This window comes from Myxine glutinosa, chromosome 1 (genome assembly GCF_964187855.1).
Source record: "Myxine glutinosa chromosome 1, kmMyxGlut1.1, whole genome shotgun sequence".
Taxonomy (NCBI): Eukaryota; Metazoa; Chordata; class Myxini; order Myxiniformes; family Myxinidae; genus Myxine; species Myxine glutinosa.
In genome coordinates this window covers 217,337,535-217,354,441 of record NC_136261.1, presented here as the reverse complement: position 1 = coordinate 217,354,441, position 16,907 = coordinate 217,337,535, and the positions used below count along the sequence as shown (strand labels likewise).

General features: G+C 47.5%; 1 protein-coding gene across 1 annotated transcript in view; it reads left to right on the top strand.

Annotated features, from left to right (window-relative positions):
• The window catches only part of LOC137434010 (beta-galactosidase), an 89,925-nt gene that overhangs the window by 15,771 nt on the left and 57,247 nt on the right, over positions 1-16,907 (top strand). Inside the window, exons 5-8 of the mRNA XM_078783595.1 lie at positions 7,232-7,292; positions 7,403-7,497; positions 7,651-7,831; positions 7,948-8,006. Of these exons, the coding sequence (XP_078639721.1) occupies positions 7,232-7,292; positions 7,403-7,497; positions 7,651-7,831; positions 7,948-8,006 (396 nt within the window). The remainder of the gene's footprint in view (positions 1-7,231; positions 7,293-7,402; positions 7,498-7,650; positions 7,832-7,947; positions 8,007-16,907) is intronic.

Here is a 16,907-nt window from a genome sequence, read left to right as displayed (position 1 = left end):
TGAGGAACAGAAATGAAAAAACGAGATGTGTGTGTGTGTTTGCACTTTTTGGTTTGGCTCACAGGGACCTTTGAACCCACTATTGCCAGTGCAAAATCTGTTATTAGTCCCCGACTGGTTTCACCAGAGGGGATTATAGGTTTACTCTCCTCTCCATATGTCTGTCTGTTTGTCCCACCTGTGGTTTTCCAGACTTTTCCCCCATGCACTTTAACATATTCAACTGAAACTTGGTACATGGCTTGGTACATGGACTAAGTCCAGCTGAGTTTTTGTCGACACCCAGTGTCCGTCATCCGTCGTCTGTCTGTCGTCTAAACAATTCAACGTCTACGCTCTAAAAGTCACAAATATTGATTAAATTTGATGAAACTTGTTATGCAGCATCTTTAAGACAAACTAGTTTGGGATTGCATTTGGGCGTTGCACGCCCAAAAATGGGCGTGGCAGGGCGGCCACATTGAAAAATCAATTTTTGTCATATATTTTTAGCACATATAAACTATATATAGACTTGGCATTTAATATGGAATATTTTTTTTATTCTTGACTTGGGTTTACTTTCTGAACTCAGTATATCAATCTGGTGAGTTTCTTTTACGCTTCGGTGATTTCTTTGTCAAAAGAACCATGTCACTGATTGTCTTTCGCAGCAAGAAGTCAATAACAGGATAATATCACAGGTGGCATGACAAAATGTAAGGACAGGTACATTTGACGATTGGCTTCACAATCGGGTATATAAGGGTTGTTGGTTCTGTATTAGTGGAAAACAACTGCTGCACGTCTACAAAAGTTATTGCCGCTTCCTCTGGAGATGGTCCATCAACTTGACAATGCTGTTTGTCATGGAGTGGTGGCTTTACGATATTCCGGCATGAAACAGCGTGCCATTGCTTGGCAGTATGGCATCACTCAAGGTCAGGTGTCAAAGATCCTGAAACGAAATGCTCAGAGGGGTGTCCCTACTCCAATACCGAGCCCAGGACGTCCCCGCAGAATCACAAGGAGAGATGATCGCCAGCTGCACCGGTTAGTCTGCAATGGCCGTACCAAGTCAGCTAATCGGCTTAGGGCTGAGTGGCAGCAACTGACAAATGTGCCTGTATCCAGAAGGCTAGTCAACCAACGTCTGGTTCAAGCAGGCTATCGTGCCAGGCGTCCCCTGAGAAAGCCACGCCTGACCAGACAACACAGCCAGCACCGATTGCAATGGGCCAGAGAGCACCGTCAATGGCAGCCAGGACACTGGAATCACGTGACCTTCAGTGACGAGTCTAGATTTCTGGTCTATCGTCAAGATGGCCGCGTCCGAGTATGCAGACAAATGCATGAAGCCTACAACGAAGATTGTATAGTGCCAAGAGTCCAAGCTGGAGGTGGTGGGATGACTGTTTGGGCTGCTTTTCATGCAGGGGGAAAAACTGACCTGGTTGTTCTGAATGGAAACCTGAACCAGTTCAAGTACAGGGCCATTCTGGAAGAAACATTGCTTCCATTTGCTCGTGCAGCCTTTCGAGGAAACTTTGTCTTCCAAGATGACAATGCATGGCCTGATCGTGCTCGCATGATCCAACACTTTCTTGTTGACCATGGTGTCAAGCATATGGAGTGGCCTGCCATGTCCCCGGATATGAATCCGATAGAGAATTTGTGGGCAGAATTAACGCGTCAAATCGACAACTTGGTCCAGCAGCCCACCAATGTGCGTGAATTGCAGCAGGCTATTGTCACTGCATGGCAAGCGATTCCTGTCCAAGCCTTGGCAAATCTCGTGAACAGCATGCCTCGACGTGTACGTTCTCTCCTGAATGCTCGTGGGGGTTACACGAAGTACTGAACTGTAATTTTACTGTCCGTAATCCTAGTCATGATTTAACTTTTGTTTTTGTTGAAATTTTTTTTGGCTCATGTGTAAAATAAAGAGATACTTCTGGAAAACGTACAGAAGTTTAACACAGTACTGTCCGTGAATTGAGTTCGATATCAGTTTACATCACTTTCAAGGATCAATTTATTTGTTTCGAAATGTCAAATGTGGTTTTTGTTTCTTTTAAAGGTCACATTAACAAAATCTAGAATAATTTCAACATAATTCCAATGAACTTTTGGTTCTAAGTCATCTTGAAAAGTAAGTTCACCCCCACAAAAAAAATATTCCATCTTAAATGCCACGTCTGTAGTTTGTGGTTCTATTATGCATATTCTAACCATATTGATATAGACCAGTTGAGTTCAGGTTCCCTGGAACCTCTCTAGTTATGATAAGTTACAGAAACTGGAACATATTCTGTAGCAATTGCTGAGTGCTTGGAACAAGAACATTTATTCGGACCAGTGGAGGACATGTATTGCAAAGCAATTCTCCCTCTTGTTGAAATCATATTTTAAACATGATTTTCAGCATTTAGACAAAAGAGTGGAAATTTCAGGATGGTTAACCATAATTGTTCTGTTCCTAAATGCAAATCGACTCACAGAAATGTAAGAAATATATGAGAGTTGATCGGATCATATCATTTCCTCTTCGTGTTAGTACATTCTACGGGTGGCTGTGGAGTGTGGATAGAACACACACACACACACACACACACACACACACACACACACACACACACACACACACACACACACACACACCACCACCACCATCCCTGGGAATATTGCCACAAATGAACTACAACTGGAGGCAATCCGGTGTTCGGTGACAATCCTGAAAAGAGCCCTTGGAACAAAACTCAAAAAAAGTTGAACAGCTTGGTCCATGAACCGTGATCCCTGAACGAAGCGGAGATGGATACTTTGGGTCCTGGGAGGACTCTGTTCCACCTCATGAAACCCATAAATGGAGATAACAACCAACGACACACACACACACACAGACGGACCTTTCTTTCATCAATAGATGCAAAAATATAGTATTTCTCTTGTGACTCTGGCACCAAACAAAAATATATAATTATAACAGCCCTTACGCTCCCCCTGGCCCTCCGCCCAAACATTAAGAGTGAATGAATGAATGAATGCTCGTTTTTAAGACCATTTTTCCCCGCTAGAGCGGGGGTTAGCCTTGCGGGCCCCATGACAATCATGGTTCCCTGTTTGAGGCAATGTTTTTATTGCCAAACATTAAGAGTAAATATCATTATTGTCAACTTACCCTGTGCATTGACAAGAGTCAGATATGACCTTCCCATCGGTGTTAAGAAGCACAAAAGTTTGGTTAGAACGCACATCTGCGAACCTTTGGCATTTCGCGGGCGTACATCATTGGTAGTTTTTGCAATATGAACTGCAGCATGTCAACTCTTGGACGAGTTGATCAGGAAGTTCTCCAACTGCTTCATTTTGCAGATGAAGCCTGGTGTTGGCTTAATGGTTAAAGCTGGCTGGCTTGAGATCTCAGGGTCTTGAGTTTGAGCCACTGTGGTGCTGTTGAAAGGGGTTGTCTCAGCCTGTCATCCTTCCGAGGTTGGCAAAATGAGTACCAACTTAATGGTAAAAGGGGCACTGCATATGCGGTGCGTGAATTGCAGCAGGCTATTCAAGAAATTTGAAATTTTTGAAAATTTGAAAATTTGAAAAAAAAAATTTTTTTTGAAAAAAAAAAAATTTGAAATTTGAAAATTTGAAAAATTCAAGAAATTCAAAAAAAAAGCAGCACTTCCAGAAATAATGCAACCAGCAGCCACAAGCTACATACGAAACAACAACATTGTGCAGAGGCACACCATTTTTTCGCAGGTATACTTACAAGTACTTTCAGCTTCTTCAAAAGTTTTTTTTTATATATATATACATTTCATTCTGCAATCGTTATCTGGGAGATATGAAAAATGTGCAGGCCGCCCCGATTTACTTCATTACTATGCGTTTCTGTGCATGCTTGCCGAGCAATCTGGGATGGACGACTTCATTTTGAAAGTTATGATCCCTGTAAAACCAATTGTGGTTTTCAACGAATTGTGGATCCCTGTAAAACGAATTGTGAATATTGTGGTTTTCATTGTAGTTTAGCGGTTAACAAGACCATCACTTGTGGTCTATTAGCAACATTTATATTTGCGTAAAGCAGTCCCTCACTGGATAGTTAAGAAATGTATTTGTTGTGTCACGTTAATATTAATCCTACTCTTCTTTTCATAATCATCTTCCCTATGTGAATCTAAAAGCAGCTATTGGTGATGGCATGATTAAAAACTTTTTTGGTAATGGAAATCCGTGGATGTGAGTACTTTGACACCATTTACTTTATGCAGTATTACGTGCAGTAGCGTGAATTACAAAATGAGCATTAGATACAGTAATACCCCTGTTTACGGCGGAGATGTAAACCTTCTCTTCTTCTCCAATGGAGGAGATCCTCTTCTCCAATGGCTTGATCTCTGATCATCAATTTGGTTTCAGACCTGGTCACTCTACTCTGGACATGCTGCTTCTGCTTTGTCAACAATGGATGGAGGTCCTCAATGCCAAACAGGAAATTAGAGCAGTCTCCCTTGACATATCACGTGCCTTCGATACGGTCTGGCACCCCGCTCTGCTCACCAAACTCTCCTCTTTTGATATCCATGGAAATCTCCACGCATGGCTGGCGGACTTCCTCTCTAGTCGTAGTCAACGTGTGGCCCTGAATGGGTTTCTCTCATCTCCTCTTTCTGTTCAGGCTGGAGTTCCACAAGGCAGTGTTCTGGGCCCTGTGCTTTTTCTGGTCTTCATCAATGATCTCTCTGACTCTCTTGAAAATCCTCTCTATCTCTTTGCTGATGACTCTACTCTCTGTCGCTCCATTCTTCATCCCTCAGATCGGCAGTCTGCAGCCTCCTCACTCTCTGCAGACCTGGACAAAATCACAGACTGGGCAAACAAGTGGAACATGTATTTCAATCCTGACAAATCTCACACTCTTACGATGTCTCTCCGAAAAGACCGACTGGACAACCCTCCCATCCACTTTCTGAATAATCCTCTCCACGAAGTTCTGTCACTCAAGCTTTTGGGTCTCACTATCTGCCATGATCTTTCCTGGGAAAACCACATTTCAAATCTGGCCTCCAAAGCCAGTCGCCGACTGGGCATCCTCCGTCGTGCGAAGTCCTTCCTTGGCACACCTGAGCTCCTCACCACATACAAGGCTTTCATCCGCAGCTCAATGGAATACTGATCTCCCCTCTGGGCTGGTGCTCCTGCCTCACACCTAGCTCGTCTTCACGCTGTTGAAACCAAAGCATTCAGAATCATTGGAATCTCCCGCGATGAAGCTAACTCCAAGGGCCTCTCACTCACTCACCGCAGGCAGGTTGGTGGTCTTTCCATCTTCTACCGACTCCTCTCTGGCCTTGCCCCCCCCAGCTCTCTCTGGGCTCTGTCCCGCAAATATTCCTACAGGTCGCACAAGATCTGCCTGCAACCCTCTTATGGTTAAACTGCCAAAATCAAGACTCTCTGCTCACCTTCACTCCTTCATTCCTCTTTTCTCCCGCCTCTGGAACAAACTCCCTCACTCTCTTCAATCCCACTTCACCCTCCAGGTCTTTAAAACAGCTGTTCACCACCATCTCTTATCTTCCCCCAGCCAAAACCTTGATCTTTTCTACCCCCGCTAATTTCACCCCAATTCCACTTTTTTGAAATACCAACCTCTGTCCTGGAAGTCCTTGGTGTCCTTGTGTTTTATACTTCTCCCTCCCCCCCCCCCCCCTCTCCCTTCCCACGCCTCCTCCCCCCAAGCCCTCTCCCTTCCACACATCTCCCTGCTCTCAAATGTTGTGTTTGTGTGCTTCCCCTTCTCTCCCCATCTTGTCTTCCGCTCCCTCTTTTTATATATTTTGTTTGTCTGGTTGATTTGTTTGTGAAGTAAATGTTAGCTCTTTCACGAGCCTCGATTCTGTATACCAAAAAAAAAAAAAAAGATGTGTTCCTGACAGCTGCGACGAATATTTAAATGTCGAAAATCAAAGCAATTTTCCTCATAAGAATGAATGGGATAAAGAGAAGACTTGTTGCTACTTCCTTGTTAAGATAGTCGAACCACTTGGCTAGCAAACTTTCCTTAACCTCCCATACCTTACTTCATAGTTTCATTATCAGTTAAAATCTAATCGACTCTTCCTTGTCACATACCCAACCTGTCCACCAAGTTTCGTCCAAATCCGTCCATAACTTGTGGAGATATCGTGCTATATATCGGTTTTAGCCCCATCACTCAATGGTGAAGAATCACTTTAATATTTCTCTGATCCGGATCGGGATTTGAATCTTCACCAAAATTGAATCAATTCTTTCTTGTCACACACACAACCTGTCCACCAAGTTTCATCCAAATCTGTCCATACCTTTTTGAGATATCCTGCTATGTATCGTTTTTGGCCCTATCTCCCAATGGTGAAGAATCACTTAAATAATTCTAGTAGCCGGATCCGAATCCGGATCTTCACTAAAATCTAATCATTTCGTTCTTGTCCCATACCCAACCTCTATGCAAAGTTTCATCCGAATCCATCCACCACTTTTTGAGATCTCTTGTTCACAGCCAAACAGACAGACAAGGGTGAGAACATAACCTCCATCCACCTTCGGTGGTGGAGGTAAATACTGTACATAAATAATATATTGTGCTCAACAGTATAGTGCATTTCTTTTTCCATGACGCAACGTAGTTTGTGTACAGGGTAGGTGGAGGCGAAGGCTGAGGTGACAGGTACGACAAAGGGCGGATACTGTCAGTGATGTATGTGTGGGTTGAGGCGATGCAAATCAGGTAGGGCAATTAAAGTGATGCGTATTTTCAGAATGACGTAAAAGGGGGAGACGTAAATCGAGATATTACTGTATTTGCTTCTCTGTCATTTGACTTGACCTGGTACAATTACCACTGTTCATCTGCTTGTGGAAATGACACCACAGTAGACTCGAATTGACACGCACATGAACGCACACACCTTCATGCAAATTCACTGCGCCCTTCCCTGTATTCCAGAACACATCACAACACACTGCGTAAGACCAAGGCTGGTTTGGAGCACTGAAAACAGAGAATGTTTTATTTGCCTTCATTTTCATGACGACTGATTGTTGAAAACGTTCTGTTGCCTTCAGTGTCTTGTACATTTGCGCTGTATTCGTAGTCATATGCCATTGGAAGGGATTCTCATTTGTCATGTTTATGGAAAACTTTGGAAAACTCATTCGCATGTTTAAATTATTTCTTTTTCTTTGCTCTGTGTTGCAGGGAGGCTTACCCCATTGGCTATTACATAATTCATCAATTGCTTTGCGTACATCTGATGAAGGTGATTATTATTAGTAGTAGAAAAAAAAAACACAGTTCGGAAAGTTTCCTCAACGACTAATAAAGTTAGTTTCGTGAGCAACAAGTGGTTCCATTGTTTTTGTCATGCAGGTTATATGATGGCTGTGCGGAGATGGTTGGGTGTACTATTGTTGGTTGTCAAGCCATTCCTCTATCAGAATGGAGGCCCCATAATCACCGTACAGGTGGGCTGAGATAGCCTCACAAATTCTGCAAGCGAAGGCAGATGATATGAGAGCAGTTGTCAGTTTTGTGGCTGTTTTGCATCATAATCCAGGTGACATTACATCGCTGATGTATCTGTCTTATTTTACTGCTTTGCTGACTATTGTTTCCAGGTGGAAAACGAGTATGGCAGTTATTATGCCTGTGACCATAATTACATGAGATCCCTCGTGCAGTTGTTCCGTTTCCACTTGGGTCCCGACGTTGTTCTTTTCACGACTGATGGTGCTGGAGCAAGTTATCTAAAGTGTGGCACTATCCAGGGTGCTTATGCCACAGTTGACTTTGGTCCTGGTGCGTTGTTGGACTTGCTGTTTTTATTTTGCGCTTATGTGATTTTGCTTGTTATAAGTTATACACTAGGGACAAACGTTGTCACTGTTTACTTTTATCTTTTCACCTGTTTGCAGAAGTAAATATTTCTTCTGCTTTTGCTGTTCAGAGAGCTGTGGAACCTCATGGACCAAGGGTGGGGCTTTTTTTTTTTTTTTAAACGATTGAGTTTTGGATGGAATTTGATTTTAAAACTTTTTTTTGACAGACAGGTTATGGAAGATATCTTAAGCATTTTGACCAGGGTAGATGTGAGGAAATGGAAGGAAGGAGAGAAGGAAGAAGACGTAGACCAGGCTGAACATTGATGATGTCAAGTCTACTCGGGCAATGATGACATTGCCTTTCTATGGCTGATACACATGGGTAAGTGTGTAGTATAGACGGTGGGTCGCCACTCCTCTTCGTCTCTCTCTTGGCCGTTGGGGAATTCACCCTCTTCCGCCCATGCTGTTAGAGTCGACTGGACTGTCATCCACCAGATGTGCAGAGCCATCTGCCATTTAAACCGCATGGCTGCGGACCGTTACCCTGGTAAGGGGGGCTGACAGGTACTACACCTTGCCCACAGGTGGCCTGAGGTTATGCAAGGCAGGGGCATCCATCTCCCTGATGTATCAGAACATTGCATCACGAATGGAAATTGTTGGTTGGTGGGTCTGAGAGTATTACTTAGTGGATATTAAAGATTTGTTGTGTCTTTCATGAAAGTGGGCGAGTTATCACCGGCATCGTGAACAAATTCCAAATTCCTTCACATTCAGCGAATGTCAAACTTGGTCAGCCGGTTCTTGAAAGACTTGGGCCAAAAGCTTTCCCCAGCTGACTATTGTGTAGTAGTAGTAGTAGTAGTGGTGGTAGTAGTATTTGTATTCGTTTCAATAGTATCATGTTCCAATATATTTATATACATGTGTATATGTATATATATATATTGTTGCGGATCTGTCGCCGGCCTTCTCCCCTTACCAAGGGGGGATTAGTCCCCTTGTCTTTGACTGACCTGGCGCGACCCGAGACCTATGACGTCCCTTCCGGACAGCGCGAAATAGGGTATCAGGACCAAATTCGCTGTTACCTAAATACTCGCGCTGCCCTGAAGCGAGGAAATAAGCCTCGCACGAATCACGTGTGTTGGTGGATGCGCCGAGCGGTAGCGTACACGCGATCCGTGCCGTTTATCACTTACTAGACCCGATTGGAGCAATTGGATTCGTACCACGCTTAGTCAATGGAGAAATCACAGGTACGATCGAATCAGGAAAGACAGGAAGAACAAATGGTTTAATTACTATTGCACGTATTTACAGTACAGGATGCAGAGACAGAGAGCAGCTTATACAGTCTTACTCTTAATACCCAGGACAAATGGGCCCGTCTCACACACACACTCACACGGAGGTTGCTGATGGGCAGGTTGATGTTCACCAGCGCGTCCAGGGATGGCTCCCGTGCAGCTCTCTCTCCGGTCCCCGGCACGTCCCGTGTAGATGGAAGGAGGAGAAGGCAGGAGCTCGCCGCGAGTCGTCTGAACTGAGCGGGTTATCACGGGGCGAATGGTAGGGAGCGGACTTCGGCGTGGCTGGCGGTTATTCACTTGCGGCTATGGCCGCGCTTACTCGCGTGGGTGAAAAGCGCAATATGCGTTACCAGCGCGTCTGGCTGCGCCCGCGTACTTTGTACAGTTCAACGCCTCTTCTTCTCTCTCTCTGCGCAAGTCCTCAAACAACGCGCGTATCCTCTGCAAGTTCTTTCACCACTGGTACAAGTCCTTCAAGTCCTTTAATGCTCTCCACTTGCGAGTCCTAATCCTTTCGCCACCGCCGTTCAAGTCCTCAAGCAAAATCCTTCAAGTCCTTCCGAGGGCTTTGCGCAGCGGCTTATATAGGCACGCCCCGCGAACCTTCTGGAACTCACCAAATGCGCCTCACAACGCCCTCTCACGCCATGCCACTAGAGCTCTGATTGGCTGTTGGCTCTTACCGTCATCGCCTCTGCCGCTCCCCGACCTCAACGCCGCCCCCACCTTTTTAGGCCTACCTCGTGTCACTTGACTAGTGGTCAGCCGAATGGGGCGTGGGCTGGATTACGCCCATAGAGGTAGAATTGGAGGTTGGAAGCAAAATGAATGGGGCCTACTCTCCTGTCTTTACACAACGCAGGCACTAAGAGGGGAAATGGCCTATGCTTACACATACTAAGACATAACTATACTACAAATGGGCCTTTATGTTGCTCGTGTGACTAACTATGCGGGGCAACCCTTTAACCTTTAATGACTTCAATGTGCCAATCTCAAAACTGCAGCTATATATATATATATTGTTACAGATACGACTTTGATGGTATGGTGGGCCGAGCGGGATGGCCGCCGTATCCGTACAAGTTACCCCGATTGCACCCGGGGTTGACTAATCGCGCTATGCTAGACCAATGAAGGAAAAAGAAGACACCCGGCTGGGTTATAATGACACAATACGACACCAGGGGTTCAGTTCTCAAGACCTCCGGAGGAGGTTATATTCGTGCGGAAGGTCAGATTACAGGGACGAGAGGTACATCATAGGAAGACAGGCACTTAGACACACTCTTATATTAACCCCGGACAGACGACAGACACACGGGACAAAATGCTGACTCACACGGGGGTTGATGAAAAGGAAAGGCAGGTAGCGATGGCTCAAGGTGCACTCTTGGCTCAAGGCAGAATCGACTCGGTCCGGTCCAGAGATGCGGGGAGGTATCGTCGCGCTGGGGGTGGCGGTGGCTTCTCTCTCCAGTCTCCAAGCTGAGGCGCATCTGACGTCACGTCCGGCAAGCGGCTGCGTATCCGGCGGGGAGTGACACGCCCTCGGCTCGTTAGCTCCGCCTCGTGGAATCGGCACGTTGCTTCTCATTGGGTGCGTGCGGGGGGGGGTTACTGGCTCCGCCCCCGACGAGGAGCTGACAGCCAGCCCCTTCGGGGTAACCCCGTGGAGCGCATGGTCTGGAGCTAATCGAGCCGGTGTGAGGACGCATCCTCCCCCGCTCCGCCGCCATCCCCTCTGTTGTTGTTGTAATTGTTGTTGTAGTTGTTGTTGTAATTGTTGTTGTAGTTGTTGTTATTGTTGTTGTTTGGGGAAGAAGATGGGAGGAGGTATGGGAAGGTCCTAAACTCACTACTGGTGCCATATAATCACATTCTGGTGCAACGAAGAGTCATAATTAATGGAAACGAGGCCTTAACTGACATAGATTAAGAATAACTAGGAAGATGTCCGAAAGTTGTCTACGTGTGGTGCGGTGGACCTGGGCACGACATTTAATGGGGGAATAAGGGGAAGGTCGGCTCTACTGATTGTTATTTACATGCAATGGGACTAGGGAATGGGGGACTGGGGAAAGTTGGGGAGTATTGGAGAAAATAGGGGAATATTTACAAGCGGATATGGAGGCCAAATTCCATATTCGCAACATTGCACCCTTCTCTACCCTCGGGGCGTCCCGACCCGATAAATTTTTACCTACTTTAGTGTGGCACGCAATGTAGTTCCCTCTACTATTAACTCTACCCTGAGTGCGACAGTTTTACAGATATTCACAAATGAGTAAATATGTCCCCCTGCGACGTTGCACCCTTCTCCTCACAGAAACACACCCACAGGATAACCGAATCCGGAAAGAATTCGCAAACTACACATACAGCCGGTAGGGAGCATTATTTACACGACTACGCTGCTATTTACACTACGATCCAGGACCTGTTTTTGGAGGAACACATGCAGATGTTATGCATAGAGAGAGCGCGCTTGCCAACATCGATACACCAACCCACGAGTGCTCTGTGGCCGACGGCCTTTAATAACGTGCAGAGCACCCTTCCCGAGCATCAACAGCACCACCCCACCACCAATCGGTGCAGTCACCATTGTTCATTGGTATAAAAATAAATTCGACAACCCCTAACCCTGCAGGTGTCTCTTGCTCTTCTTGTGGTGCACTTGGTGGTGTTAATTAACAGTGGTTCACCTTTATGGCATAGGTGCCACGTTGACCCATAGGTCCATCCCCGGGTGGTGCTTGGCCGCAAACGAACTGCGGTCCATTGTGGGTGGCCACAAACATTGCGGTCCATATGGTGTACCGATCCAGGCAGCGAACAGCGAAAGTGCAGGCCCACAACTGCGTAGCCAGCACCTCTCTCTCCTCTCTCTCCACCCCAAAGCCAGATCCTCGGAGGTGGGAGACAAAAGAAGAAACAAGTGAGTAAGGTGGTAAGGGCGCAAAAGTGCACGCAATGTAAGGTGATGCACACTGGGGGCACATGGGAACCAGGTGAGACAGGTACGTTCCTATCGTACGCCCCCCCCCACCAGGTAACCTACATGGCCCCTCCCTTACCCCTTACTGTATCCACACAACACAACACTACCCATAAACATCTACTTTACAAATCAACAAACATCCCTACTGTCTTCCCCGTTCCTCCCATAAACCAAATTCGTCTTCTCTCCCTCCTAACCAATCAAATTTGCCATTTCCAACTCTCATCAAAATTTGCCATTTTCAACTCAACATCAAAATTTGCCATTACCAATTCATCATCAGTCCCTCCTAGGGAGGGAGAGATGGAATCACCCCAATGTCTCATCCACGTCGTGATGCGTCTCACAAATCCTCACAGCAATCTCATTTCCTGCACACAGAACAAAGAAAACACAGGTGTGGAGTCATCATCATCACCACAGGTAAGTGGCTGCGTATGGTGCGACAGGTTCATCAATCCTAACTATTTCCTAAATGACTTTAACAACTTTACACTACCCGGGGTCTTTCTCCGGCCAACCCATTGGCCCTCTTACACTATGGGTTCTAAAAACCAATTCCCATTGGCCAAACTGTGGTGCTCTTCAATTTGGGGTCTCACTCCCCCGATTCATCTCCCGGTGCCCTCGTACAATTTCTGGGCTGCGACGTGTACCTCTCCCAGTGGGTCTACCCACCTGCACACCTCCACCACTGCAGTTGCCTCCGAGCTTACCTGCTCCTTACCCTAACCTAACTACCAGGGGAAGGCCCTCTGGCTCTCTCCCCACTCCGTGCCCTCTCTGGCACTGGGCTGCCCGATCCACACCCGGGATCCTCAGGCACCCACTCACAACTACCGGCTCCCAGAGCCCACCTGCGGCCTCACCTGGCCGACATCCTCACAGTGGTGGAGTGCCCAACCAACTACACACACTAACAGGCTACACGCCCAGCCATTTCCACAACACTAATGCACCCATTCACAACACCATTCTGCAACCGCACCACAAATGCCAATATCCAACCACAATTTACCTGTACCCTCTACCTAACACTTACACTACCCGCCCCGGGTACTCGTGAAAGGGGTCCACTCTTCCCCCATCCACACCTTCGCACCATGCACACCACTCCGTACCACTCACTCCAACTCTCTCCACACACCTGTACCTGCACACCTGTGCTCTCACACCTGGTGCCACCTGCACCCTTCTCTCCCCAAGCGCATTCGCGCTGATCCACAACACTCATTACTCACACACTGTTCCTCACACCTGTCCAGTTGCACACCTGTGCAATCACACCTGTTCAGTTGCACACCTGTGCAATCACACCTGTTCCATCCTCACACACACGGCATCATCTCAGCTGACTACTCCCCTCTGAAACTTGCGCTTCCCAGTCGTCCCTTTAAACTATTGCGCTCCCACGTCATTATCATCCACACTAATCTACCTGCGTCCCCACTACAGGTATCAGTCACTAACTAAACTTAACGTCACCTAATGTCAATCTCTTCTAGGGCCCTACACACGATATATCCTAACCCACCCGGGCTAGTTTTCACTGCCATACACCCCATAAGCTATTGCTCCTTTGCCCCCCCATATGGGAAGGATGGTGGATTTGCCATCCCACCACATCGGGGGTCTCTCACTACCAATTTCGCACATCAAATTGCAACAAATTAAAAATTTGCCAATCACTGCCCATCATCTGCCAATCCCTTGCCAATCATCAAATTTTGTTTTTCTCTAATTTTGGGTCCAAAACACTAACCTCATCACCCAGTCGACTCACTAATACCTCTCGGTGCGCCAATTCCTGTCCAAAGCCCGGCTTCGTAAAGCCAAGCAATGGATGCTGGTTGTTTTGTGCCAGCGGCTGAATGCGTCCGGCACTCGGTGCAGGGACGGGGGCTTACCCGGGCCGAGATCCCACGCATCACCTCGGCGTGGAGCCATCCAATGTCCCGATCTCGACCTGCCGGAATGCCTCAACAAAAGGTGGTCGCCATGACGACCCTTTCTATCGGGCTGCCAGCTCCGCCTAGTGGAGCCTGGACGCGGCCGTTCAAAGCGAGGCCCGGCACGCACCGAGGGCCTGCTTCGGCTAAAAGTCGCTCTAACCTCTAACCCGTGTAACGTCGATGCTTCACCTGGACGCTTACACCCCGCAGCCCGTTCCTTGCTCACACATCCAGCTGTGCCCATGCTCCTCGTACCGTTCCTTACACACCCAGGCACACCCATTCCACTCACAGCCTTGGTCACACACCTGACCACCGAACATTTTGGCACACATTCGTTCGTAGCACACCTCACCAAAACACCTCTTCGCGCCCCCTCCTCGGTCACCTCCTCTGTGACAATCACAGGTGTGCCCTCATTCACACACCCAACCACGTGCCTCACCACCAACTCCAGCGTGCATTCCCACTCACGCTCTACCATTCCAGGTGTGCATCCTTCCATCCCAGGTGTACATCCTCGCTCACCTGTCACAACTAACTCACGCTCCATGTCACTCTCACTACTTTCACCTCCACTCGTGACAACGCACTCACCCTTACTCTTGACAGCACACTCTTTCCCCATGCACCTGTCCGTCACACACCTTTCTCGCGCACACTCTCCCGTTACACCCTCTGTAACACTCACCACAGGTGGACACTCTTCCTTACTTCTGACAGCGCACTCTTTCCTCATGCACCTGTCCGTCACACACCTTTCTCGCGCACACTCTCCCATTACACCCTCTGTAACACTCACCACAGGTGGACACTCTTCCTTACTTCTGACAGCGCACTCTTTCCTCATGCACCTGTCCGTCACACACCTTTCTCGCGCACACTCCTGCGCACACTCTCCCGTCACACCCTCTGTAACACTCACCACCCCGCGCTTCCATGTGCCCCCTCGCACACGCGCTACGACCGACTCACTCTCGCCAGCACCCTCACTCCTTGGCACACACTTTTTCCTCACACACCCCAGAGTCGGACTTTCTCGCACACCTCCTCTTTCGCACACCAGACCTGTCGCACACTTCACCAACGGCCTCTCACGAACACCCGGGTCTATCTCAACCCCCAAGCTTTTTAAATCCCCTGGCGCATCATACGCACGACCATATTGGTCACCACTTACACCGGGTCCTCTTCCTCTTCGCTTCTCCTCCATCACCTGCGAATCCCTCATCCGGTTAATGAGCACATCATCACGATCCAAACACAGACTCTGGACCAATTCTTTTACCTCCTCTTTTATCTCTTTCTTATCCTCTCTCCGTCGCTTTTTAATTTCGCTCACCCCTTCTTCCACTTCTTCTAATTTTTGCTTCATCTCCTTCATCTCTTCGTGCGCCCCTTTAAGTTCTTCCTCTAACTCCACTTTATTTTTTTCTATGTGCTCCCGCACCTCCCGCTCTTTAACCTCCATTACCTCTACCACCTTGTCCATTTTCCTCGTCAGGTCCTCATGTACCGTCTGACACTCTTTTTTAATTACCCCTACGTCCTTTTTCATCTCCTTCTGTGTCGATTTTAAACCCTCTATTACCGCTGTGTTCTTCTTTACCTGGTCCCCCAACTCCTTTTGTCCCACTGTCAGTTGTTCTACTCCCAGCGTCAACTCCTCTATACCACCTTGCAATTTTACAGTCCCCTTTCTCACCTCTTTCTCCATGCGCTCCTTACAGTGCCTCACCTCCTCGCGCACTCCTCCGACCTCCTCACTCACTCCTCTTCTGATCTCCTCTCCCATCACTTGCATCTCCTGCCCAGATGCCACCCTCATCTGCTCCATTTCCTCCCTGTGAGCATCCAGTTTGGTTTCTACCCCCATTCTGACCCCCTCTATCTGCTGCTCCATTTGTTTAACTTCCCTTTCCGCTTGGTCCCTCATGTCCCTCAATTTGCCTTCCATACTGTTTTCTAACCCCTCTAACCCTTTTTGCATCCCTTCCATTTGATTCTCTTGAGCGGCCATTCTGTTTTCTACCCCCGTTAACCCATGTTTCACTCCCTCTATCTGATTCTCTTGAGCGGCCATTCTGTTTTCTACCCCCGTTAACCCATTCTTTACTTCTTTTATCCCGTTGTCTAACTCCTCAAAATTATTGTCTAACTTCTCAATTTTCTTGTCTAACTCCTCAAAATTATTGTCTAACTTCTCACTGGTACCCCTCGCTTCGTCCCTCATTACCCCCATTTGGTTTCCCAACCGCTCACTATCAGCCCTCATTTGCTCACTATCAGCCCTCATTTGCTCACTATCAGCCCTCATTCCCACCATTTGTTCCATAAGGGCCCTCATTTGCAGGAGGAAAAGGTTCGAATCCACCAGGGGCGCTGCCACGGTCGCGGGCGCGGTGACCAGCGAGGCGCCATTTTGCGCGCCCGCTTCTTCGTGCGTGACGGCGCTATTTTGCGAACCTGCCGCCCTCACTGCTTCGCTCTCCTCCTGTCCCTCATTTTGGTCCTGGACCGACCCTGCTTCACTCTCCCCTACCGGACCCCAGCCGTCTTGATCCGCCATAGCGCGACTTGCAAAATTCGAGTTTCGTAAAACAAAACAAATTTCGGCCGCTCCAAATTTTGACCAAATTTTTTTTTTCCTCTATTCGTTTTTTTTTTTTTTTTTTTTTTTTTCAAAATTTGGTCGGGCCTCGAATCTCACTCCCGACACCAATTGTTACAGATACGACTTTGATGGTATGGTGGGCCGAGCGGGATGGCCGCCGTATCCGT